Source organism: Cornus florida, unplaced genomic scaffold, assembly GCF_030987335.1.
Source record: "Cornus florida cultivar Cherokee Brave unplaced genomic scaffold, ASM3098733v1 CherokeeBrave_3.0.0_Hap2_Chr11, whole genome shotgun sequence".
In the NCBI taxonomy this organism is placed as follows: Eukaryota; Viridiplantae; Streptophyta; class Magnoliopsida; order Cornales; family Cornaceae; genus Cornus; species Cornus florida.
Window position 1 is genome coordinate 113,150,885 of NW_026775581.1, and position 25,650 is coordinate 113,176,534.

General features: G+C 34.8%; 3 protein-coding genes across 7 annotated transcripts; 1 reads left to right on the forward strand and 2 right to left on the reverse strand.

Moving 5' to 3' along the window:
• Nucleotides 1-700: 700 nt before the first annotated feature.
• On the forward strand, nt 701-16,120 carry LOC132282993 (AMSH-like ubiquitin thioesterase 1). 3 transcript variants are annotated; one of them, XM_059784853.1, is made up of 14 exons: nt 703-1,068; nt 6,009-6,073; nt 6,269-6,344; nt 6,441-6,632; nt 6,893-6,987; nt 11,970-12,075; nt 12,150-12,196; nt 12,904-13,231; nt 13,422-13,511; nt 13,781-13,843; nt 13,923-13,997; nt 14,856-14,918; nt 15,382-15,434; nt 15,509-16,120. In XM_059784853.1, exons 1-14 carry the CDS (start codon nt 955-957, stop codon nt 15,699-15,701), a joined length of 1,560 nt encoding a protein of 519 aa, XP_059640836.1. In that variant the 5' UTR covers nt 703-954; the 3' UTR covers nt 15,702-16,120. The 3 variants fall into 3 exon arrangements, with proteins under 3 accessions (XP_059640838.1, XP_059640836.1, XP_059640837.1); XM_059784854.1 differs by having other exon boundaries at nt 706-1,068; nt 15,527-16,120; XM_059784855.1 differs by lacking the exons at nt 11,970-12,075; nt 12,150-12,196 and having other exon boundaries at nt 701-1,068.
• Nucleotides 16,121-16,604: 484 nt separating this feature from the next.
• On the reverse strand, nt 16,605-18,429 carry LOC132285635 (uncharacterized). 2 transcript variants are annotated; one of them, XM_059787831.1, is made up of 4 exons: nt 17,387-18,429; nt 17,195-17,272; nt 17,010-17,101; nt 16,605-16,871 (listed from the first exon to the last, which is right to left on the reverse strand). In XM_059787831.1, exons 1-3 carry the CDS (start codon nt 18,149-18,151, stop codon nt 17,042-17,044), a joined length of 903 nt encoding a protein of 300 aa, XP_059643814.1. In that variant the 5' UTR covers nt 18,152-18,429; the 3' UTR covers nt 16,605-16,871; nt 17,010-17,041. The 2 variants fall into 2 exon arrangements, with proteins under 2 accessions (XP_059643814.1, XP_059643813.1); XM_059787830.1 differs by having other exon boundaries at nt 16,605-17,101.
• Nucleotides 18,430-23,746: 5,317 nt separating this feature from the next.
• LOC132285041 (uncharacterized) lies at nt 23,747-25,623 on the reverse strand. 2 transcript variants are annotated; one of them, XM_059787202.1, is made up of 3 exons: nt 24,365-25,623; nt 24,194-24,271; nt 23,750-24,089 (listed from the first exon to the last, which is right to left on the reverse strand). In XM_059787202.1, exons 1-3 carry the CDS (start codon nt 25,109-25,111, stop codon nt 24,069-24,071), a joined length of 846 nt encoding a protein of 281 aa, XP_059643185.1. In that variant the 5' UTR covers nt 25,112-25,623; the 3' UTR covers nt 23,750-24,068. The 2 variants fall into 2 exon arrangements, with proteins under 2 accessions (XP_059643184.1, XP_059643185.1); XM_059787201.1 differs by having other exon boundaries at nt 23,747-24,271.
• Nucleotides 25,624-25,650: the final 27 nt, after the last annotated feature.

Consider the following 25,650-nt stretch of genomic DNA (forward strand, 5'->3'; position numbering starts at 1 on the left):
GACTGATTATCAACTCGGAAGTTCGGAACCAATATAAGCACATTGTTCCATATTTATGCTTGAACAGTTAATCTCTGCCCAATTAATGGTCTGATTTCAATTTTATAAATCTTGGAAAATTTTGAATTTCATAAATACTTACCATTAGAATCAGTTGATTGTTTAAATGTAACGAAAAAAAAAATAATCATGACATGACCAAATTACATATAAACTAATAATATAATATTCTCATCTTTCAGGAGGAGGAGTTAAAAAATAAAATTTACAGTAAAATAACTGAATGTTAGTAAATTTGATTTTTTTACCCAAAAAAAAAAAATATATGTTCCATCTTGTATAATAAATATTTTATTCTCTTTAAATGTTTCCATTTCATACCCTAAATTTGTGGGCTTAATTTAAATTTGTTATGTTAGAGAGATTTTCACTATAAATGATGACTCTTGAATATGATTTGAATTAAAAACGATAGTTACTAAAAATCATATATAGCAATCATCATACATACACTGACTAAATTTTATGTTCAGTGATATCATTACCGCTTGTATTCTACGTCAAAGGAGAGAAATTGAGCATTAATAAATGAAATGGTTGTTTTTTTGCCCTTTGAAGTTGGTTACTAAATCCCATTCCAAGTGGCTGCACAGTGGTTTAAGATACTGTTGATTTGTTAAGACTGTTAGGCCTCCAAACAGATCATTAGATTATGTCATTACATTTTTGCCCTCACCAGTAACTTGAATGACCTTCTTGTTTCTATCGTCCTCGACCTTGTTTGTGACTCTGACTCTCTCTCTCTAACATCTGAACCTACGCCGCCATTGACGACCGACCTACTGAGGTCTGGCCCTGAGCAATAGGGTCCCTTGTTCTTCTGGATTTTCCGATCCGAGAGAATGTTGCTTTATTAGAGAAGGGAAGAAAAGAAAATTTATCTGAGACAAGAGGATGAGGTCTTCTTCAGAAGGAATCAACATCGCCGCAAGGACTCAGAAGCTCGATGTGGACAATCGGATCTCGCTCCGATTCTACTACCGGATCGCTGATAACGTCCTCAGACAGGTTCACTTTTCCCCTTTTTCTCAAATACGTCTATAAGTAAATTAACATTTCGGAATTATAGCGAAAACTGTTTGAATTTGTCTTTGGAATATATGGGAATATAATTGTGATTCAAGTGAGACTCAAACTGCCATCTTTTGACTTTCCTTCGTCCAGAATTTGTAATATTGCTTAATTTCTAGGTTGTCATTTTCTGCTATATGATGTGTAATTTATATGGGAGTATCAGTGTGAACGCCATGGATGTTTAAGGTGGACATTCCAGTGTTTGAACTTTTAGCATCCGATTTAGTGAATTGTAGTTGCACTCCTTTTTCTTTTTTTGGCAAGTAAGAACTCACTCACCCTACTCAAGGAACACTCTCACAATGCTCCACAGGATACTTGAACCCTCAACCCCCCCAATGGGAAGACGAGGACATACCACTTTTGAGCTACGGGCTCCATAATTCTAGAAAAATTCTTAGTGTGATACATCAGGGTTTTTGGGTATTGTAAGAACATAATTGGGGGTCAATGCAACTTGAGGAGTCTTCAATACCTCTTTTACTGGATGCTAAGTATCTTTTTATGGGTATAAAACCAAAAGCTCATGTCACAGGCCCTGCCTTCAGCATCCCCCTCATTGCTGCTAAGGTAACGGCTTTGGGCATGGTGAGTTTCCATAGTGTGAATATAGTCTGTAAAACGCGGGGATTGGATTTTAATTGGAATGAGTGAACCTTGTAATCTGGAAGTGGAAAAACCTATGGGCCTAGCAAAAGAATAATTGGGAAATGATGTACAGTTATATGAAGTGGCAGTATGGGTGACTAATCTGACAAATTAATAGCAGAACAGATGAAAGTATTTTCAGTAGGTAAAAGTCAGGTTTTTGGCATTTTGTTCTGGACATTAATTCGGGACTCAGAGATGATCACGAGCATTGTTTAAAGTAGTTGCTTTTATCCATATAATTGGTCTTACATTTTGTGGGTCACAATTATTTAACTCGAACTCAAATATGTGTGTTGGGTGAGAGTATGTGGCCAAGTGTTGGATTTATCAAGGATAAGGGAACATGGTTAAATATTCGTATTATTTAATATCCTTATTTTATTTTTTAGAGCAAAATAATGTTTTAAATTATTTTGAAGCGAAAGGAATATAATATAAGAGTTCTATATATAACTATATAATAAATTTGAATTATTAGTCATGCTTGTTAGGGACATGTCCAACCATACGAATTGGAGACACATCCCATATTCATGGTCGAGTATCGTATGTCAAACACAGGTACTTCGTGCATTTTTGGAGAGCCCATGTAGTGTAGGGTTATAGTTAAACAGATGCCTCTCTTCAAAATCTGTTTCATTCAATGGAAAAACTTCCCTGGAAACCTAAGTAAGTAAAAACTTAAATTTAGACACATATTTTTTCTTAAAGTTCGTTGAAGAGACATGATAAAGTTTTGGTCAAGCTTCACATTGAATTATCGTTAGAATTTGATTTTTCGGTCTACAAATTTTCTATGAACTATTTCCATCAAGTCAATGTTTTTTCATCTTGTTCTGGCGTGTCCATCACTTAATTGGGTTCTCCTACTTCTTCATTATCAACCACTCAAACCAGATTTTACCATTGTGGTTGATGGCATCAGGATTCAGGACCTTAGTTTTTATTGACAATGTTTTTTTTTTTTTTTTTTTGGGAAATAGTATTTTTTTATTGGAAAGTGGTACCTTTCATTTCATTGAATTGGAAAATTCTGGCACCCATATTTTTTCCATTTTGTATGCACATTCCAGAGCATGGCCCACTTTCATTTCAGACACTAAATTTTACAATTCAAAATATTTTCCTATTTTTTCAATTAAATTAATATGAAAATTATATTGAGATATAACAATATGTTAGTTTTAATTGATTCATTTATTTTTATTAGAGGAAAGGGCCATAGCACTGCAAAAGACTAACTTATATAGAATAATGGAACACTTAAGTCACCGTTTTGGCATAATTAGTTCAACTATATGATATATGTAATCCTATTCGTGCCATACCACATATTTTGAGTGTGGCATACCATATTTGCGTTCGCGCTATTGAAACTATCGGAATTTTAGGTAACGTTCTTATCAGTCCAAACTTATTTAACTCTTGCGCTTTTCTAAATTAGAAATAGTTGATCCTTCCCTTTTCCTCTGTTGTTGTGGTGTATCATGACTCCTATTTATATAGCTTAATACGATTGTAATATACTCATGCAACAAGCGTTAGCCAACTAATTTTACTGCACGGGTTTGGATTTAGATAATCCTAAGTGAAAATTTTGACATGCAATTGGAGGTGTGCTCTTTTAACTCAGTACTTCAGGTTTTAAGTTGTCTTGTCTTACTATTATTATGTTCAGGGATCCATTGTGGATTGCCAATTAAATTCATTTTGTGTATGAATTATCCTTGTGTTACATGCTTTTCTGAGAATTAAATGATAAGGTGATGTAACCTAAGCCATTATAGCACAGGGGTTAGGTGCTGGCATGGCAAGAAGAGGGCTGGGTGGGATTAAGTGTTCGATTCTTACTTTCGATGAATAAAAGTTTTTTTTTTTTTTTCCTAGTTGGTACTCACACACACTTGTCTCTTCTGAGACTTGAACCCCTGACCTCCCTTTGGGAAGTAAGAGACTGATACCGCTAGGCCACTGGCCCGTTGGTGATGAATAAAAGTTGATATGATCCAACACTTACAAATTAGCACCCATGCGGCACAAACTCACACTATTACTTGTTTCAACTCAACTGAGGTTCCTTCCTAAAAAGAACACGCATCACGCATTCACCCACATACATGTAAGAATAAACACAAGTCAAACGGAGAACAATCGAATTTAAATGCAGAAGCAAAATTATCCTTTCATTGATGTTAAGCAAGCAGCAAGGATACAAATTCTACAATTATGTATGAGAGGGAGCAACAGTACACTAACGGGGAATAATCTTCTATATACTAATTTTGTATATATAGTTTTGATAATTCTAAAATTGCCTTTCTCAATTTTGTTTTATTTATTTATTTATTTTTAAGTTAAAACACACACACCCATTTTTTCCCTTGTAAGACTTGAACATCTGACCTCTTTTTGACAAGTGGAGAAGATATCTCTCATGTAAATTTTGGTCCTACATTATCTCCTCAAAATTTGGTAAAACGAAACCTTTATTCTTTACAGGATTTAGTCCTTTTTTTGTTTTTTTGCTGTCTCTCTCTCAAAGAGGTCCTTTCCAATCAGCCATTTACCTCTCTTTGGCTTCTCTCAATCTCTCTTGAAGAGGGAGAGTTCTACAAACCCTCTTTTAATCTAATTCTCAACCCGAAGCCGGTACAAATGAAACTTCTTTTCTACAAAATAGAATGTCATTTTGGAATGAAAAAAAGAAAGAAAGAAAGAGGATTACTATTGCTAACAACAATAGATTGGCAATTTGGTGAATTGGTTGTTCAAAGGCATGATAATTGATTGTCTGAAATCTCCCCAACTAGAGTGAAGTCTTGGTTCTGTCACTGTTTATATATATGTATGCAGGCAGGCTGTAAAATTCAGTGGATGTGGTGAATATGGATAGCATTCTTTTATATATGTTAGTCTGTTATGAACTTGTGATGTTATCTTAGGTAATTTGAATGTTATTTTCCAACGTTACTGTTGGGGATAATTAACTCTCTCCAACCCACTCAACGGTTGACTGTTGTTGAGAGTTAAATCCCCCTTTCATCACACACAATGGAAGCATCATCACATCACATCAATACAAGCATATATGGAGGTAATAATCACACACATTCATGCACAACACAATATTTTACATGTTTCACCCAACTCTAGGGTTACGTCCATGGGAGAGAGAGATTTCACTATTATGAATCAAAGAAGAGAATATACAACCACATGTCAAAACCCCCACTCACTCACTCATCATCTCTTTTGAGGTTACATGTATACACTCGGGAATTACACATACTCTCCCCTCTCCTCACAACACTCACCCTTAAACCCCTTGCATCTTTTCTCTCTTCTCTCTCTCTCTCTCTCTAAACCCCTCATACCTATCTCTATTAATAGAGTCTTCAAAACTCAATTCTTTGTTGGACAAGTATTCCTCAAATCCAATTCCTTGTTGGACAAGGATCAACTTACCTACAAGGAGTTACCATATCCATCTTCAACTCTAAAATAGCAGGTATAACTTCTTTCCCAAATCTTTAGCCTTTTTCCTCAAGTCTTTTGGATTCCAAAACCAATCTGGAAACTATTTCTCGCAGCTTCCAAAACGAAAAAGGAAACTAATTTTCTGCGCACAAATTTTGAGCCACAAACCCAGCAATTACCTCCTTTGATTTTTGAAAACATATATTATATCCAAGCAATAATACTTGCAATGGTCTTACTATGGCATAAATTATTACAACTTCCATTCTAGTTTAGAGATGATTGATTCTTTGGCAGAGATTCATGCCGTCTTTGCTTATTACACTTAAATACTTTGTCTTGCATATACTCTGACTAACCAACATCAATACATTCTGTAGACTCCAGCGGAATGCTGGTTTGTTAACATTGTTATTGTTAGGCTTGTATTAAACATCTTTTTATTTGGACACTTTGTCCTTGATAATTCTTTGGCTGTAAACCAGTTTACTTTGCATTTTTTAATTACAAAAATACACTGTTTATGAATGCGTATTTGAGTTGTGATTTCAATATGATAATCGTGTGAATATCCTATTACCTCTTTTCATTGTTTGGAATTGACTTACTGTCTCCTAAAGTAATAAATAGTACTCCCTCTGTCCCAAAATAGTTGTCCATCTTGGGAGTAACTCATAACATATACTTTTGTGTTTCTACGCCATTTCTTGTTCTAAAGTGATTTTTTTGATCCTTTTTTAATGTAGGCTGACATCTTTCGAAGAGAGAAGAATATTATAGATTTATACGTCATGCTCATGAGGTTTTCAAGGTGAGAAAAAGTTATTAGATTACAAATTGCTTTTCTAACTTAGCACGTATTTATTCTGTTTAACACTTTAACCAGCTAGAATAGATGGATTAAGGGGTTGGTGTTAATGTATTGACCACCTTACATTTACTATAAAGTCTCAACCATGTAATTTAAACTAACTTTTTTTTTTTTTTTTTCTCATTCTTTCTTTAGTTTGGTTTCTGAGACGATACCATGCCATCGAGACTATAAAGCATCTCGACAAAGCAATACAAATTTTCTCATGAAGGTAATATCATTACATGACTTCTGTGCTTCTATCACAAAATAATATCTTATTGCAAGTCCAACTGTTGAAATTTGGTTTTGGAAATTTTAACTCTAGAAATTATTGGATGCCCTGAATGAGCTGGAAGAGTTGAAGCCAGCAGTGCAACAGAAGCTTGATGAATTAAACAGAAAACATGTGTACCAAGTAAATGGGTGGGGTCATATTCATCAGAACAGTTCGTTTGATTCCTCGCTGGAGTTGTATCCTATAAAAAAGCAAACTGCGACTAGTCATAATATAACAAAGGTACGTACAGTTAATGCAATATATCATTGGGTAGACCAGTCTTATTCCAACTGGTTAGTTGTGATTCTTTAATTGGGCTCTGAAGCTGCAAATTTGATTTTAAATTTCAATGTGTGACGAAACACTTTAGTCCATGACCCCAGGCAGTGACTATGTCTTCCCGTCATATGTTCATTTTGTTTTAAGCTGCTGCTCTTATTATCTTTTATACTACACCATGATAAACTTCAGTTTTTGACATCCTATTCTGCTCCTGCCAGACACCACAACCTGCGGCTCAGAAATTTGTACATCAGGGTTTGAAGACCCAACAGTTCTTATATGCCAAGCCAGTAGAAGAACAATTCCGCAGATTGTAAGTATTCTGATATCCTTAAAAGGAATTCCTTCAGTTGGTAGTCAGAGTTGAATAACTACAGAATAAGTATCCAACACATATTTCAGATTCTTGTAATGGAAGTAGGTTCTGTGGTTTACACTTTTCCCCCCTTTCAAAAAAATATATTTTAGATATTTAAGCTGGGGGGGGGGGGGAGGCGCATTGCTTGGCGCAATGGAAATTCCGGCAGCCAAGTATGGGATTGGGTTTGAGTGAGAGCAATAACTTTGTACCTAATATTGGCAAGCATTAGCTCTGTGTCCAGTTCATTACTCCCACCCTGCATTTGAAGGACCATAAAATTGGTTAATGGTTTTATGGCTTTATCATTATATGCTACTGCCTTTTTTACTTGGAGTTTAGCAATTACGTTCTGTGAATTTGTGTCGACTGAGAGAAACTGTTGTGGTTCAATGGCTTTTTGGTGAGTACCGAAGAATCAGGCATGGTTCTACTTCATTTTAATATTTTTTGCCTATCAAGAAAATAAAGAAAGGAAAAAGAAATTGAGTTGACTGAGGTATTTTTCCAATTTCTTGCAATCTTTGTCTTTGGTATTGCGTAGACATCATGTTTCGACCTTCTCCCCCCGCTTTACAGTCATAACAAGTTCTTCGCAACCTGTATTGTGTTTGTTTTTGTGGTTAGAACACCCTAATTTGCTTCACCATGGTTAGGATTCCTGATCATTTGCATTTTTCACATGAGGAGTCCCTTGGGTTTGCCCCAGAAGGTACTTGTTTTTATACTCTCTTTTTTCCACATATCGTTCTTTTTGCAGGGCCTCATGTCAAATGCTACCTAGATTTTCTTTTATTTTTTATTATTAATTTTTTTAGGGTTACCAAGACTTGTTGAGGTTTCTTTATTGGAGATAAGAGAAACACTCTATTGTCGGTTTCTCACTTGTTTTCTCACGGATGTGACAGTTATTTATGTGCGAGCAAGCTACAATATCTACATGAGTCTGTTTCAGGTTCGCATGTTAACTTGGGACAGACTGAGCTCATTCTTGTTGGGATGTGGAGAATCTGGTGGTCTTCGCTGCCAATTTGGGGTGCAAGGTGGACTCTTCACCATCAATTTATTTGGGTTGCCTCCAAGATCTGCCTTTAAAGCCAAGGTTGTTAGGGATATAGTGATTGAGAGATCTTAGAGGAGGTTGGATGGATGGAAAAGGAGACGGCGCTTGACTCTTGTAAAAAGGTTGCTCTCAAGATTACCTACTTACATTTGTGTTTTCTATCCTAAGATCTGTTAGAGAAAATCCAAATTCCCAAGGGATTCTTTTTTATGGGAAGGCACTGGGGTTTGTCCAAGAATTAGTTAGTTGCTTTGAATTTGGTCTGTACCCCCCCATACGGATTTAGGGGTCAAGAATTTGTGAGTTTTGAGTCAGGCTCTTTTAGGAAAATGGCTGTGGAGATATGAGTGGAGAGGTACTCTTCAGGAGGATGATTGAATCTAAAATTTGATTAGACTGTTGTAGCTGGTCTTCTAATGCGGTCAATCTGTATAATGAGATTGAGTTTTTGAAGAGCCATTTTGAAAGGGTGGAGACCCTCTCCGCTCACATTTTCTTCATGGCGAGGAATGGTCAGACCGTCAGAAGGTTAAGTTTGCATAATGTGTGGGTTGGAGTGGAATTTGTGGGCCAACTTGATCCCAACCATGCTCAACCCCGTCTGCGCAGCTCTTTTTCTGTTGTCCAGGTTGGGGGGTTGAAAATTTTCAACCAGACCTCAATTCAGGTTGGACTTTGGCAGAGGCTTTGGGTAAGCCTAACCCAACCTGAATCTTGGACATATTGATATTAATATTCTTATTGAAATATTAGGCCTTGCTTGGATTGAAGTTCAAAGAATAGTTTTGAAAAACAGTTTTTAGAGAATGAAAACTGAAAACAGTTTTCAGATTTCTGAGTTTGGAATTCTACTTGGTTAGAAAAACTCCAAAACAGTTTTCAGAAACCAAAAACTAAAAAAACTGTTTAATTGTCTAAAAATCCTGTTTGGATTAAAGTTCAAAGAATCCGTTCCAAATTCACATTATTGGAAAAGTGTGGACATCTCAAATTTACATTATTGGAAAAGCAAGCAGTGCCCAGATAGCTCCATCCCATAGATAAATTGAACACTGATCTCTACTGTCAATTCATTAGCTCTGTTATCACAACCATTTTTTTTCCATAGATAAATTGAACGACAAAGGAATCACAAGCTCCAAACAATCAATAATGTCCTCCAACTAGACCTGCAATGGGCAAAGCCGATTACGATTCACAATTTGAGCCAAATTTAGCATTCATTTATACCTAAACCCAATTGATATTCCAACTCCATTTCTATCTGAACCCAAGTGGAATTCGAGCTTTGAAGAATCAGTAATGTCTTTCTGGAGCTTGTTGATCAAGCAAATTGGAAGAGAAAAAGGTAGGTGTAGCAATCGTTGTTCTGCAATATAACAATTTTAATTGCAAACTTGCCCTAAATTGCAATCGGACAATTTCTAAAATTTCCTAAATTACTGTCGCACAATTCCTGCAATTTTACTTCTAATTCATCACATCGGTACTTCGAATTCATACCAATGACTCTTAATTTTCCCTGACCTCGCATCAATCATCTTGGTAGTGTCGCAACCCTTCGCATCGCAACCTCTGACATCGGCTCCCAACTTCAGAAGGAACTGAAAAAAGAAAGGACTTGCGAAGTTCAGCCCGTATCCGACCACCCTCGTCTACTGCGTCACATCTGCCTTGAGTCAATCGTTCTACCCGATCTGCATAAAAGAGAAGAATCCGGCCACAAGCAATGAAAAACTCATGAATTCGAAGAAGCCATAATCCTTAAACCCAAATCGGGAGAACTTGATGATCTAAAGATTGGGCTCCATTCCCTAAAGGCGAATCCGAAGCCTGAGAGAAAATTTCATCAACATGGGACGAAAGATGGCAAAGCGCTAGAGTTTTACAGTAGAGAGAGAAAGAATGAAGAAGGTATATATGGTTTGGGTTTAGAGAGAGAACGTACAGTTTGGGCTTAGAGAGAGAAGCTTTTAAACGACAACCTCTTTAGCGTCTTTTTTTTAAGTGACCTTCCCATCTCCGTGTTTTCATTCTTTCTGAAAACTCCCAAAACAACTTTGAGTTGTTTTCAAAAAACCCATACTCCCTTAACTCAGTTTTCTAAAAACTCTTTTTCAAAAACAGGCACCAAGCAGCGCAAAAATGGGAATTTTTGACACTCTAAAAACAGAATACTGTTTTGAGAGTGTCAATCCAAGCAGGGCCTTAGTATTCCTATCCCTACCCGAGCTTATCCTGATACTAACATGGCCAACCTGAGCTTAACAAGGATAACTTAATTAGCTCGAACTTATCTGAGCTCAACCTGAGTTTTATTTTATTATTTTTATTTTAAAGTACTCGGTTTGGTCTCATCTGGTTAGACTCTGGCTTGGGTCGAGGGTTTTATGCTTCGGGTTGGGTTGGGTGGACCTCTCAACCTTAAAGGAAGGATTCCCTGGGTTCTTTAAGTTGGTGGTTAATAGGGAGGTGTCAATTGCTGAGTATATATTTTCTATGGAGAGTGAAGCTTTATGAAATCTGGAGTTTTATAGAGCATTTGAAGATTGGATAGTGGAGTCATGGTCTCTCTTCTTGAGGCATTATACTAATGGGAGTTGGAAGACTTCATTAGGTAGAAAGGAGATCATAGAGTGTTCACAGTTATGACCTACAATAGGATTTTGATTGGAGGTATGAAGATGTTTTCTTGGAAAGTCATTTGACATTCTAAAGCTCTCCTCAGATGGCATTCTTTATGTGAGAAATGGCAAGGGAAGCCGTTCTAAATTTCTAATCATTGATACTCTGGGGAAAAGGAAAGCCCATAATCGTGCAGTGGTGCTTTATGTGCAAGCAAACTAGAGGGGAGTCAATCATCTTCTCCTCCATCGTGACTTTGTTCAGGATGGTGATGAGCATACTGGCTAGTTGACGAGGCTCATATATAGGGGGGATTCACAGAGCATTATGGATCCGTTATGCCTTGTTTGGGGCATTTAGAGGGAACATAATTATAGATAATATGAGCGGGTTGATTGTATCCCTCATGTTTTTATTTGTATACGTGATTTGTGTCAGAGTAAACTGAATATTAGTACAATTGATAAAAAAAGGAAAAAACATAATTTGTGGTTTGTACCAAGTCTGAATGATGAATATTGCATCTTCACTGATACTGGTTCAAGTCTATATAATTTGAGGATATATCACGAACTCAGTTATCTGATCTAACTTGAAAGACGTGAGATGAATATTAAGAACTGATACTATGAACAGAATACTATTGTGGATGCTATCTTATTTATCTCGTGCACTTGTTGACACTTGGGATGGGTATGTTTAATATTTGAATAGCTATTAACCACGTTTGAACATTCATTTTGGAATGGTGACAACTGACATGTAGTATTTCTCCATCTTAATCATTGACTCATCGTGAAGGTCTTTTTGTGGAAATTTATTAATCTGCAGAAGTATAAATTGACGAACATGTGCTTCCATTCTTTATAATTTCTTTTAATTTGCTGGATTATGTGGCATTGAATTATGCATATAACTTTTACATTCTCCTTCCCACTGATAAATATCAAAATAAACTCATATTAATTTAATATATATTTTTTTATTAAGATATAAAAAACAGTTTGAATGTCTACTCAATCTAGTGCTAGATAATTTTGCTCTCAATAAAATTGGTTAAAATATGTTTTTTGCTTTTCCTTTTTCTCCCTTAATGTCAGTTTCGGTGCTGAGTTCGTATTTTCTGGTGTATAAATTTGATATACAATGATTAGTGCAGGTGATAATGGAGAATAAAACTGGACTTGATTACATATGGCATTATTTTTTCCTTTTGTTTACTCTTAGGTTGTTTGTATGCTTCTTGTAGATCACTAAGCATCCCCCTTCCAAAGGAGGAAACTCTTTCTAGACATTCTATTTTGGGTCCGAATGGGCTTCGAGGACAGTGGCAACCTCCTAGTAGTGATAAAGGGGTAAGATGGTTTTTTCAGCTATTTCTTCTGTTTCATACAGTAGAACCACACTGACGCTTATATTGTGAATGTAGGTCCAATATCCAAGCAATCTAGACTTGACTCCGGTTGTAATTCCAAGGTTAGATGCGTAGTAGAGTTATTGTAAAACCTGTTTTCCATACTTCGTTTTCTGTAGAATTTATGTCAAGGGAAATCATGTTGGAACCTATTTTGTTTTTTGTTAAAGCATTATGACGTTGCTAGTTGGGATATTTTTTGTTTTGTTTTTTAATACCAGTAAATCTGAGAGGACTCACACGAGTCATCTTTATATCGGGCTCAACATTGGACCATTTTCAGTATGGACCCCTAGCAGTAAAAGAGTAAATTACAAGAGAAGTGGAGATGCATACACATTAATGCTTTATGACGGTCCCATTGGGTGAATAAGTGACTGTTAAATTTTGATGTGTAATTGACTTCAAAGCGACGGACTCTTAAGAGTATCATATAAACTCTTGCTTACTTGAGTATCAAAAGCCAATTTTGCAGAATATCTTGATTACCTTAACAATATATCATCATCATCATGAGTTGATATATGTGACCAGAAAACCAGATTAGCCTGAGTTGATGGATTCTTGTGTCAGTTGGATAGAAAGAAACTTGCCTAGGAGCATATAGATGATGCTTTTGGAATCTGATCAACAATTATGTTTCTTTTCTCAAGCTTAAGGCAATGATTTAAAATCAAGTCCTCTTTCCACAATATTATTATATTATGTTTGTCGTTTGCTGTTGTTGAACTTATTTAATAATTAGGCGTGCTGTTTCAATGGAAAACAGTCTGCAGCAGCCAGTAGAAAATGGAGTTCTGATCAGAAAAGACTCTAGCAACTCAGAACATGAAAGATCAAGTTTGGAATCAATTCTTCCAGTAAATGATGAAAATCAGACGTGTCATGTTGAAGAAGATCTCTCCTTGATTTCCTTTGAAACAATAGAGACCCCTACTCAAATAGACATTATCAGACAGCCTTCTCCCCCACCTGTTCTAGCAGATGTACAAGACTTGATTCCTGCATCATCCCTAGTTACTGATGCAGCAAATGTAATGGAGAATCCCTCACCTGATGGCTTAGTTTGTTCTGAACCTCCTCTGCAATTACACATTGTGAGATCTTTTTACAAATTTCTGCTTGTTTATTTCTTGAGCTAGCTTTTTATCTGGAATGATATATTTATTATGTGAGCTCTTTCTGATGATTGACAATCTGAATATTTATCCCATCTGTTGTGGCTTAGTCAACTATGATAATGGAAGGAATATGTAGTCATTTGTCCTAACTATTTTCTTTTTGCAGTCAACAAAATTGATGGATAGCTTCATGAAGATGGCTAGGTCAAATACCGATAAGAATTTAGAAACTTGTGGTGTTCTTGCAGGTTCACTTGTAAGTGCCATTAAAATTTACTGTACTTAAATCCCAGTCACTATGTTATGCTTAAAAGCCGTTACCCACTTTTCTGTTGTGGTAAAATGGTCCCTGTTAAGTGAAGGTGGACTAGACACATATATAACCTTTGGTAATTTTTGCACGCATCTGAGTATCTCATATTTGAACCCGCATTCCCCCGCTTATTTGCCCGAGTTTTTACCACTTACCAAGCAATGATACTGATTTCTATGTTATGCTATTATTTCAATTTTTTTTCTTTGCAGAAAAACCGAAAATTTTATGTTACAACTCTCATCATTCCGAAGCAAGAATCGACATCAGATTCTGTAAGGCATTTGTTTATATTTCCTTTGATTACAAGCAGAATTGTGCAAATTGTATATTGAATGTGTTCTTTCGAATCAGTGTCAGACAACAAACGAAGAGGAAATATTTGAAGTGCAGGATAAGCAATCTCTTTTTCCCCTTGGCTGGATTCATGTGAGTATTCAATGTTTGTATCATAATATTATGCCATAACATATTTCTGATTTATAATCATTGTCCCATCAAATTCATCAAAATTGGTTTCATTCAAGGTTGTTCATAGTTGTCGCAAAAAAAGTATGTTCTTTGGTTAATGTAATTAGGTCTGTCTTTATCTGGAAAGCAAAAGCTAGTTTTGAATCCTGCAGCTTTGCAACTTCTATCTGTTATTGTCGTGTTGATTTCATAATGCTAATAGGCATAAAGTTGAAATGGGAACAGACGTACTAGTAGTAACATATCTTGTTGAGTTTATATAACAGAATATATTATTTAGATTCCATGGTCCAGTTGTTATGCTTAATTAATTTAATATCTCTAGATAATGTGGTTTCATCTGGTGCTAGTTAAGTTTAAACTTTTTCTTGTTTATATATGATGGCAAATTTATTGAGATTCCAACTAGTGCTAGTTTTTATGTTTATCAGCGTAATGTGGTTCATCTGATGCTAGTCATAGTCTTAGCTTTTTTACTGAATTCTTTGCGTGCACTTAACAATGTGTAAGCATGTCTTGGTGCCTTAGTTGGCGCATATTTTACTTTCCCACCAGATATATTGGTGCCTCTTTCCAATTAGTGTAAAATCTTTATTATGCTCGGAAAGATTAATTTTATGTGTTGATGAATATTAAGATACGTTTCTGTGATTATCTTTCATGTCGTCCTTGTTTGACGATTGAACAAGTATTTGTTGCATCTAGTTCAGTGCCTAATCTTTGCTAAGTTTTTAATCCTCCACATTGTATATCTTGTTTTAATTATGTATCATGCTGAGTGGTTGATAATTGAGTCACTGTTTTTTCATATTACAGACTCATCCTACGCAATCCTGTTTCATGTCATCAATTGATGTTCACACACATTACTCATATCAGGTGTGCAGCCCTCCCTTTCCTTTTGTTGTTTTTGTTTCATTCCTTCTCTTTTTCTATATCTTTTAATTCCATTTTTTTTTTTTTTTAAATATAGGAAATCATCATTTTCTAAGGAATTCTTGTATTTCGTTTGATACTTTAAAGCAATTTTATCAAACAAATTTATTTTTGGTGTAGGAAATGGCTATTGCTAATTCCAGGTTGAGTCATGTTCTGTGTTAGTTTGGTAGTAAAGTTTTTAGGATTTCGGGTGATGGGTCTTTCCATCAAGTTTGTTTGGGAAATAGAAAAGAAAACTTGTAATTGTCTTGATTGCTGTTTGTAACTTTGTAGCACTAGTGTGTTTGCCTTTGTTTTGTAGAAAATATATTTCTATTATAACAGTGCCTAACCATGTCTATAAGCTTGTCAGTATTATTATTGTTATTATTTTGTCTCTCTAAACAAAAGTATATTTCCCCAGATTATGTTGCCAGAATCTATCGCAATTGTTATGGCACCAAGAGATAGTTCGAGGTAGGTTTGGTAAAGAACATTTATTCTGGTAAAGAACATTGTTATCTTTTACTTAAAACTTGAATAATTTCTAGTTCTTCTCGCAACTGCAGAACCCATGGCATTTTCCGGTTAACTAATCCTGGTGGCATGACAGTCATAAGACAATGTCCGCGGCGTGGCTTTCATCCACACGATCCACCTGCCGATGGTGGCCCAATTTACAAACAATGTTCAGATGTTTATATGAATCCCGACCTAAAGTTCGACGTTGTAGATCTACGGTGATTGCAATAACGACAAATGGATTGGTACTGATTTACAATAACATTCGAAAGAATTGATAGACCCTGTGTGCTTTATCATTCATCAGTGTGAGTCTGATAAATTTTAAAATTAACATTTTTTGTACAAATTGTGAAATTCTGAGACTTAATTTTTTAGGAATTACCTTGTAATTAATTACTACTCTTGGCCCCAAAATTGTAAAGGAAGAATTGGATGTTTCAAGAGTTGATCAAATGAACTTGTGGGTTTATGCCCTTGTATTGATCATTCAATCTTCTAGTAAAGATTGGACAGGTTGTATTGTTCAAGTTAATCCATTCTTATGGAAGTAATGAACTTTAGTAAGATTGGACAGGTTGTGTTGTACAAGTTAATCCATTCTTATGGAAGTAATGTTAAAGTTCATTTGAGAATTATTAGTATGGAAGTGATGTTAAAGTTCATTTGAGAATTCTTAGTATAGGACGTGATTTCAGAAAAATGTTAAAAAAGTTAAAAGGTTTATTTATTTATTGCCATTTAGGCCTCTGCCACACTTGGAACGGAGAAATCCAAGTCTTGCTTGTAGAGCACAGTGCTCTTCTAATGAGAGGGACCTGCTTGGAGAAGCAGAGTGTCCGCTCTTTTAAGAGGAAAGCTCCCATATTAACCAATATAATTGAAAGGTGTGTTAAAACTTTTTACAAATCCTAATTTTTAATTTTTATTTTTTAATAAAAAAACTGCAATTAATGGTGGAGGGCTCGTGCCTCTTTCTTGTCATGTGAGAAGTGCCTCTTAGCTCACTGCATAGGCAGACCAATTACGGGTAAATGGCCTTTTAGTTTTAGGTGCAGTGTTTTATCCAATTGGGAGATTAAATTTGAACCATAAATTGCCAAAAAGATAAGTGGAATAGAAACATTGTGCCACAAAAAACATATAACTACTTTTACTTTCATATCAAAAAAACATTGCTCCAAAGCTGCAGCCTTACAACAATTTAATACCGTGGAACATGAATTCCTCAGAAAATATATCTATATTACATAAAGAAAAACCCAAAGGCAAATAGTTTCTGCTCTTTGTAGTCAACTTCTCAGTCTTCTCTTAAACCATGAGTACAAACTGCTACAGCATTTTCTTTCTTCCATCAAAGAATACCACATATCCTTCACTTAATTTGCAAAACTTGTAACATTTCAAAAGAATAAAACAATGAAGTCAAATCAGCCTCTAAAATAAAAGTTGAAGTAGCAGAATATATGATCAGCAACTCCAAATCCTTTATTGAATTCCCAATTTCCATATATGGTAAGAGTTTATTACCATTAAGTTTGGTCAAATTGCACCAGCAGCAATCAGCATTCAAAAAGTAATTTGAACTTCCCAGAACCCATCTGTTCTTCAATTCTACCCCTCTACAAAATAAAAAACACAAATCATAAATTAATTTCAGCAATCCCAAAATCCACATGAAAGTATTGATGTTAAATTGAATTGAGAAATGTCACCTTTCTTGGTTCTTGGAAATCAGGAACTTTGTATTGATCTAATGTTACTTCGGTCAACCACAAGCCTGGAAAAACAGACTGCAACAAGTTTGTAGAATAGATTAGTGAGAAATAAAATCAAAGCAATAATCGAACAATTTGGTGTAGAAATTGAATTGCCGAAATTGATATAAGAATTGAAAGTGTTCTTACGTCCAAATTTTTCTGAACTATCTTTGGCCTCTTCTTCGTCGGTCTTCTCTTCGGCTTCGTTCCCGTCATTGCCAAAAAATCACTCACAATTTCTTCTTGGGAAAGAGAAATCGAAAACCTAGGTCGCTCCAACTGCTCTCTCTTCTCCAAACACTGCGCCGTCCTAGCTGCCGCCGCCAATCCTCCCATTCGACTCGATTTGGCCTTCGACATCGGACTCTCGGCTATCACCGGCGACGGCTTACCATTACTACTCCGCGGCTCTTCGCCCCTCAAGATCGCTCCCTTTGCGCTACCGCCGGTGGCGGCGGAATTGTTAGGCTCTTTACAAGCTGCTCTTCGAGTTCTCAAATTCCATGGTCTCGCCGAGGTCGGGAGTTCGAAATCTTTCTCAATTGAAACTTTCATCTTATCGGCGGCGAGTCGGAAATCGAACATGAGTTTCTCGCGAACGGCTTCGATTCCGATTCCGTTATCTTCCCCATCCTTGCGAGGTGTGCGCACTATGTCGCCGTCGATTGGCTTTAATGCCGATTTCAAGAAATTCTCCGGGATATTCGGTGATCTGCGTTTGATCACAGAATTTCCTTCTGTGATTCGATTACAGCCGTCCGATTCGGCTTCGGAAGGTGATAATCTGCGATCGGACGGAAAGTCACCGTCGGCGTTCACTTTCATGCATCGGAACAACCTCTGGTTGCCCCATCTCAAGCGCGGCAATGGGAAGGTGTGGAGAGGCCTTAATCTCTCGGGTGCCGTAGCCATCGACTTCAGCTCTTCCGTGTGTGTCTGTTTCTCTCTCTAAAACTTGGAATTTTTACAGAGAGAATCTTAAATGGCAGAACTCGGACGTGAACTTTCTCGCTCTAGCTCCTCAATCTCCCTCTCTATAGATTTCTTAAACTTTCTTAGCGTGCACAGGGGTTCACAATTATTTATTTAATAACTAGGGTAAAATGAAAAAAAAAATAAATAATAAAAAAATAAAAAAAAACTTAAACTAATTACTCATTTACACGGTGCTACTGAATTACAATATGGATAAATTGCATTAACACCCTTGAGGTTTCAGTAAATGCCATTTAGATACGGATTAATGATTTTTTAAAACAAAGTTTCAAATGTCATGTTTGTTCTTAATTATTTAATTTGATTAATTTATAAAATATTAGTCATATTAATTAACGAAAATATCCTTCATTATAAGGCCTTGAAAATTGCACCAATCAAGATAACATGTTAGCTCAACTTTTTGACATATTCTAAAGTAATACTGATAATTATTGTTTAAATGGGTATACTTCTAGAAGTTTATTGATTCTTATTGTGCTAACAAAATTCTAATATTATACGTGTAACTGTTTAATAAATAAGTCAAGACTTGATACGACACGAAATAACACAAAAAGACACGTTAAGTCATTTTTGATACAAACACGACATATTTATTTTATACGTTTAGCTAAATAAGTCATTTTTTATACGAATACGACACGTTTATCTGACATATTTAGTTAATCGGGTTATAATCGTATTAGCAGGGTCAAACACGAACACGACACGTTTAGTTAACTGATCAATTCGTGTTAACACAATTATGATACGAACACGAATAGCCCAAACATAAACTTTTATATCTCGTGTTATGTTTGTATCGTGTCAAATATTATCACCCCTAATATATATGCACACACATATATGAGTGAAAGAAAGAAAAGAGGTGGTGGTGGTGGTTGTGGTGATAGTGGTAGCAACATTGTGGGTATTAAAATTGGTAAATTTACTTCTAATGTGATTGTTGAATAGTCAAAGGATTAAATGGTTTGTGAAGGGGTGTGTCTGAAAACTTTTTAAATCTCATAGAGTGTCATTGTCAAAAAAATCACACTCACTTTTGAATGACGTTGATCAAAATCTCAGACGTGCCAATACAATTAACCCTTACAATAATAATAATAATAATAATAATAATAATAAACTATTTTGAATTAACAATTTGTCATGGTTAAAGGACATAGTTTAGATAGTTTGGGAATTTCACTCTCTATCTTTACCTTAAAAAATTTAAATCGACAGTTCTTGCTCATTGCCACCACTTCCACCCTTTACCATTTTCGCAACCACCGCTTCACGATCAACTTTCTCGTCTTGGAAACTCAAAAAAATTCATACTCACTGTCAAACCTAACCAGACCTTACAAACCCACTGTAACCACCCATCACTTCGCCACGGCCACCTCAACGTCAACCGGTCAGCCAATCAAATTAGGAACAATTCTCACGCCTTGAAAACTCAAACAATTCATGCTAAATCACATACCATCAAACCCAATCGAACTCACAAACCCACGGCCGCTACCACCTCACTCCTGCCACCATTATCACTGCCACCTCAAAGGCAACCAATCTAACCATGAACTTCTCTCCAGCGTTCAAACTTAAGTAATTCATACCTGGAGGCATGAGATTGATTTGGGGAATACGAGTTCAGACCATTTTTTTAACTGTATTTATTATTATTAGATGGGTAATGTGCAAAAACCAATTCTTCAATTTGAAAACTGAAACATGACAAAACAAAAATAAAATAATAATATTTTTTAAAAAAAAAAATTAAAATAATAAATAAATAGAGGCATTTTACAAAATTTAGAAACCCCCCAAAATTATTTATTTATTAAAATTTATTTTTTATTTTAAAATTTTTATTTATTAATAATAAAGAAATAACTAATATTATTTAGTTATTAAATTTTGGGATTTTATAAAAGAAATTGGTCAAAATTGTTGATTAGGGGCAATTTGCTCCAAATTTTCAAAATAAAGGAATTTATATGCACTTTTTAAAAATGTGGTGTTTCTTGAGCATTTTTTTTTTTTTATCGTAAGATTTTTTATTTGCATTTTACCTTTATTACATATTTAAAAATATTTTTATATAAAAGTGTCTGTTTCGATTTGCTTTTCAAAAGTTGCTTGTGATTTTTTTGGACTTGAAAGCTCTTTCAGTTTATCTAAAGTGCTTTTCTTTGAAAACACGACAATCTATTTAATGATTTTAATGAGATTTTCGAAATGGCAAGGATTTTAAAATAATAAAAATAATAATAATAATAACAAATCTAAACGTGGCCAAAAAATCATCAAATGATCATGAGCTATTATTCCAAAACAAAAAATAATCTCAAACAATTTTCTCTCTTGAGGATAGTATTGGATCAATTGTGTATGTTCATAGAGTGACACTATGAACCCGCTGTATAATGTATTCATCTTCATCCAATCATTTGTTCATAGATATATTAAATGTATAAGTTTGAAACGTTACCAAAATGTAATTTGTAAAATTTCATAGTTTTGTTACCAGAAAGTTGATTGGAATCCGAGATGGATGGTTAGAAAGTTTGTCGAAATCTAAGTTTGTTATTGGAGTCTCGCCGACACCTCATAGGAATTCGAGTTCGTTCATCGAAACGAAATCCGAAACTTCATAATTTAAAAGGTTAAAATAGTAATTTCATTATTCAAATTAGTATATTCATAAGTTAAAGGGTAATAAGGTCAATTTACTTTGTATCAGAGGTGGCAGGGTTGTCATTGTTAATTTACCAAATCTAAAGAGGTGTCATTGTTAAAAAATGGATCAATTTCATATGATTGAGAAAAATCTCATCGGGTGTGAATGTAATTAATCCTTTTTTTTTTTTTTTTTTTTGAATTATTATTAGATATTAAAAAATGTTTTGATACAGAGTAGTATATGCTTTGATCGGCTACTAACCTATTGTATGGCACTCTTTCAGCTTTTCCAATGCGCTCCCTCTTGAGGATAGTAATGGATTGATAGAGATTCGAATGAATGAAAGAGCTGCTGTCACCATTTCTCTTCATTTGGAATACATGCGTGAGGGATGGAAGTGAAAGAAAGAGGTGATATTTCTCGATGGAGTTCAACTTTGGCCTGGGTAATCCGAATTCAATTCGACTCCAGCTTGATTTTTTGCGAGCTTGAATAACCATTTTTCCGAATAGGGTTAGATTTGAGTTAAAAAAGTTTAACCCGAACTTAATTAGAGTTATCCTTGAATTAAGATGCTAGAACCCTGAGTCAACTGAATCTGAATTTTAATATATATATGTTTTATTTTATATGTATCATATATAGTATTCAAAATTTGATCACTTTTTTTTCCTTTTCAACTTTAATTTATTGTATGTTAACACTTTATAGAATTAATTTTCTAAAAATTTGTTTGTAATTTATTAAAAATTTGCAACAAATTTTAAATTTCTTTTTTGTGTTCTAGAGTAATTAATGTTTTGTTCAGTAGGAAAGAAAATTTTTGGATAAAAGCTAAGAAGAGAATAGATAGATGAGAAGAGATTATATACTTTCTTCTTTTTGTTCGATTTGAAGGAAGATAAGAGAATAAATTCACAATTATTCTGTTAGTAAGAAAAGGAGGAAAGTTAAAGTTTTTAATTATTTTTACCATTACACCCACCATTATCTATAATATTTTAATTTATAGAGGATAATATTATAATTTAAAATTGTATAATTTAAGATAGTATTATTATTTAAAACTTGTATAATAGTACATTTCGTCTTCCCTCCACTTTTCCGCCTATATTTGGAGGAATGAAAATTTATAAAGGAGGAAGGATAACTCATTCCCCCTATTATTTTTTCTCTAATTATCTCCTCTCTAGCGAACTAAAGAAATTAGTTCTTTACTTCCTATTTTCTATCCACCCATCTTCTTTCTTTCCTGTCGAACAAAGCATAAATTTGAAACAAACTTAAGATTGCATTAAATTTTTAGTGTGGAGATTGGTTATATAGGTAGCCCGAATTAACTCGACTTTTAAACCCGAAATCTCAAACTCGATTTGCAAACTCGAATTTAAAAATAGAAGGATGAATTGGTCTTAAATTGAGTAATTAGGAATGAAGGTTGGGTTAGGGTTGGATTAGGGTTGGACAATTTATATATCAGATTGAGTTCAAGTTATATTTCCAATCCGCTCGAGTTGCGACCCTAAAATTTTCTCATAATGTTAATTTATTTTTATTATATTATTTTCATATTGACAATAGATCTCGAAGAGAAAAAAATTGATCAACCATGGAAAAATGATAGTTATTAGGAATTATTTTTCAGGATAATTCATTTATTTTTTAATGGTTGAACTTCATCTTATCAATGAACCACGTGGATTGAAACTTAGAAAATAGACCCATTACGTTAGGGTTTCAAAAAGTTTACCTGATTTTAGAATGTTTGACCCGAATTTCACTTTATAAAATAAAATTGAACACTATGGACTTTAATCTATAACATATTATTTCAAAAAATTATTGTTTGTCATGTTATATATATATATTCTTACTATCATTTTATTATATAAGAATTATGATAACAAGTTGAAAATTAAGAGTTACCATCCATGTTGGAACACTTTTTGTTCCCAGGGACGGGCGGGCTTGAGAAAAATATTAAAAATTGTGTATTAGTTTATTTAGATCAATGTATAAAATAAAATTAAAAAGTTAAGGGTCCGTTTGGCAAGTTATATGTTTTTAATTAATACTAAAATAATCGTTTTTGGTAGAAATCAAAACCATGTTTAGTAACGAAAATTTGTTTTGAGAAATTCAAAAATTTGTCTTGAGATATTCAAAATTTTGTTGTAGTTCCTCCGTTACCACAGTAGGGAAACACACAATAACACAAATTCAATAATATGAGTTTGGACAAAAAAATTTGATATGTTAAAAACTATTCTAAACTAATTTTGACCGTCACAAACATGATAGACCCAAATTTGAAGACCAATATCAGAAAACAATATCATAATACATTCCAAATAGACCCTAATAGTTGCTTTACATGAATAAATTTTAGACCATATTAGCCTTGATAAATATTCCAATACTTCTCTTTTAAGAAACTCTAATTTTACTTTTAGCAATTATATGATACTATCTGAAGTTTATACTCGAATTAGTTACACTTTTACGTTCAAGACTCGTTAAATATGCTTTTTGAAGTATACACAATTTACTAAATATGCTTTGAAGTATACAAATACTAAATATGTGGCGGAAGTATTGAATACGTGTTAAAAAATAAAAAAAAAAATAAAAAAAAATAAAATATACTATTTTCAACTTTCAAATACGTTTAAAAAGGTAGGGCATGTATTCACTATCCATGAGTATGTTTTGGTTGCACAAGACTCCGTGATTCATTGGATGACTTGAATGCAAAGACACTGGCTAGATTATAACATTTAGTAATTATACAGTGCAAATATAAATCATTTGCATTTCTCTTTCATTAGATACCAGCTTAATGAAGAAGAATAGGTTGTAATTTACTTTTTTTTTTATTTTTACATTTTTCAAAATAAAAAACTGACTCTTGAACTTTTTGCTTTATAATAGGAAAAACGTACAAACTGCTCTTCCATCAAGAATACCACCTATTCTTTAATTAATTTGTAAAGCTTGTAACATTTCAAAAGAAAAAAGGAATGAAGTCAAATCCACATCTAAGCTTCAAGAGTTCCCAATTTACATATATGGTAAGAGTTATTACCATTAAGTTAGGTCATATTGCACCAGCACCAGCAGCAATCAGCCATTCAAGAGTAATTTGAACTTCCCAGAACCCATCTATGCTTCAATTCTACCCCTCTACAAAATAAAAAATAAAAAAACTCATTAATTGAAAAATCCAAAAAAAAAAAAAACATTGGAGAAGAAAAGAATAAATGTAAAAAAGAATTGAAAAATGTCACCTTTCTTGGTTCTTGGAAATCAGGAACTTTATACTGATGTAATGTTATTTCTGTCAACCACAATCCTGGAAAAAGTGACTGCAACAAGTTTGTAGAATAGATTAGTGAGGAATAAAATCAAGCAATAATCGAACAAGTTGGTGTAGAAATAAGAATCGAAAGTGTTCTTACATCCAAATTTTTCTGAACTATCTTTGGCCTCTTCTTCGTCGGTCTTCTATTCGGCTTCGTTCCCGCCATCGCCAAAAAATCACTCACAATCTCTTCTCGGGAAAGAGAAATCGAAAACCTAGGTCGCTCGCACTGCTCTCTCTTCTCCAAACACTGCGCCGTCGTAGCAGCCGCCGCGGCCAATCCTCTCATTCCACTCGATTTCGCCTGACTTTTGGCCCTCACCGGGGATGAATTACAATTACTATTCCGCCGCTCCTCGCTCCTCAAATTCTCTCCCTTTCCGTTTCCGCCACCACCGCCTTTGCCGGAATCGTTAGGCGCTTTACAAGCCGCTCTTGGAGTCCTCAAATTCCACGGTCTTTCCGGAGTCGGTACTTCGAAAGCTTTGTCTTCATGAATTGGAACTTTCATCTTATCGGCGACGAGTCGGAGATCGAACATGAGTTTCTCGCGAAAAGCTTCGATTCCGTTATCGTCCCAATCCTTGTCGCCATAGATTGGTTTCAACGGCGATTTCTTGAAATCCTCTGCGATAGTCAGTGATCTGCGTTTGATCACAGAATTTCCGTCTCTGATTCGATTACAGCCGTCCGAATCGGCTTCCAAGGGAGATGATCTGCGATCGGACGGAGCGTTGTCGTTGGCGTTCACTTTCATGCATCTTAGTAACCTCCGGTTGCCCCATCTCAAGCGCGGCAATGTGAAGTGGTGGAGAGGCCTTGATCTCTCGGGTGCCAGAGCCATCGACTTCAGCTTTCTGTCGCTCTCTGTTTCTCGCTCTAAAACTTGGAAATTTGAGAGAATGCTAGATGGCAAAACTCACGACGTGAGCTTTCTTCTCTCGCTCGTAGATCTCTTCATATATTAATGCAATGAATCTTGGTGCGCCTCTCCATATGTACCGTGTCCTAGAGATTTGAATATGAAGTGCTTTGGGGGTCGGTTATCAAATTTACACAAGGGGCTCCAACAATGAGGTCACTTTCATCAGGCTCAAATTTCCTTTTTGCTCACAATATTATTATTTATTTATTATTATTATTATTATTATTATTATTTTTTTTTTTTTTTTTTTGAGAATTATTATTAGATACTAAACCTGTTTTGATACAGAGAAAACAATTTCCACAGCATATCGAGCTCTTCTTCCTAAACCAAAAGATTTCCAAACAATCTCTCTCTTGAGGTTAGTGATCAATGATTTGCTAGACGAACAAGTAAAAGAGTTACATCATTAATTGTGACATTTTTTTAGTTAGTCGGCAAGGAATTGAAGTTTTTAA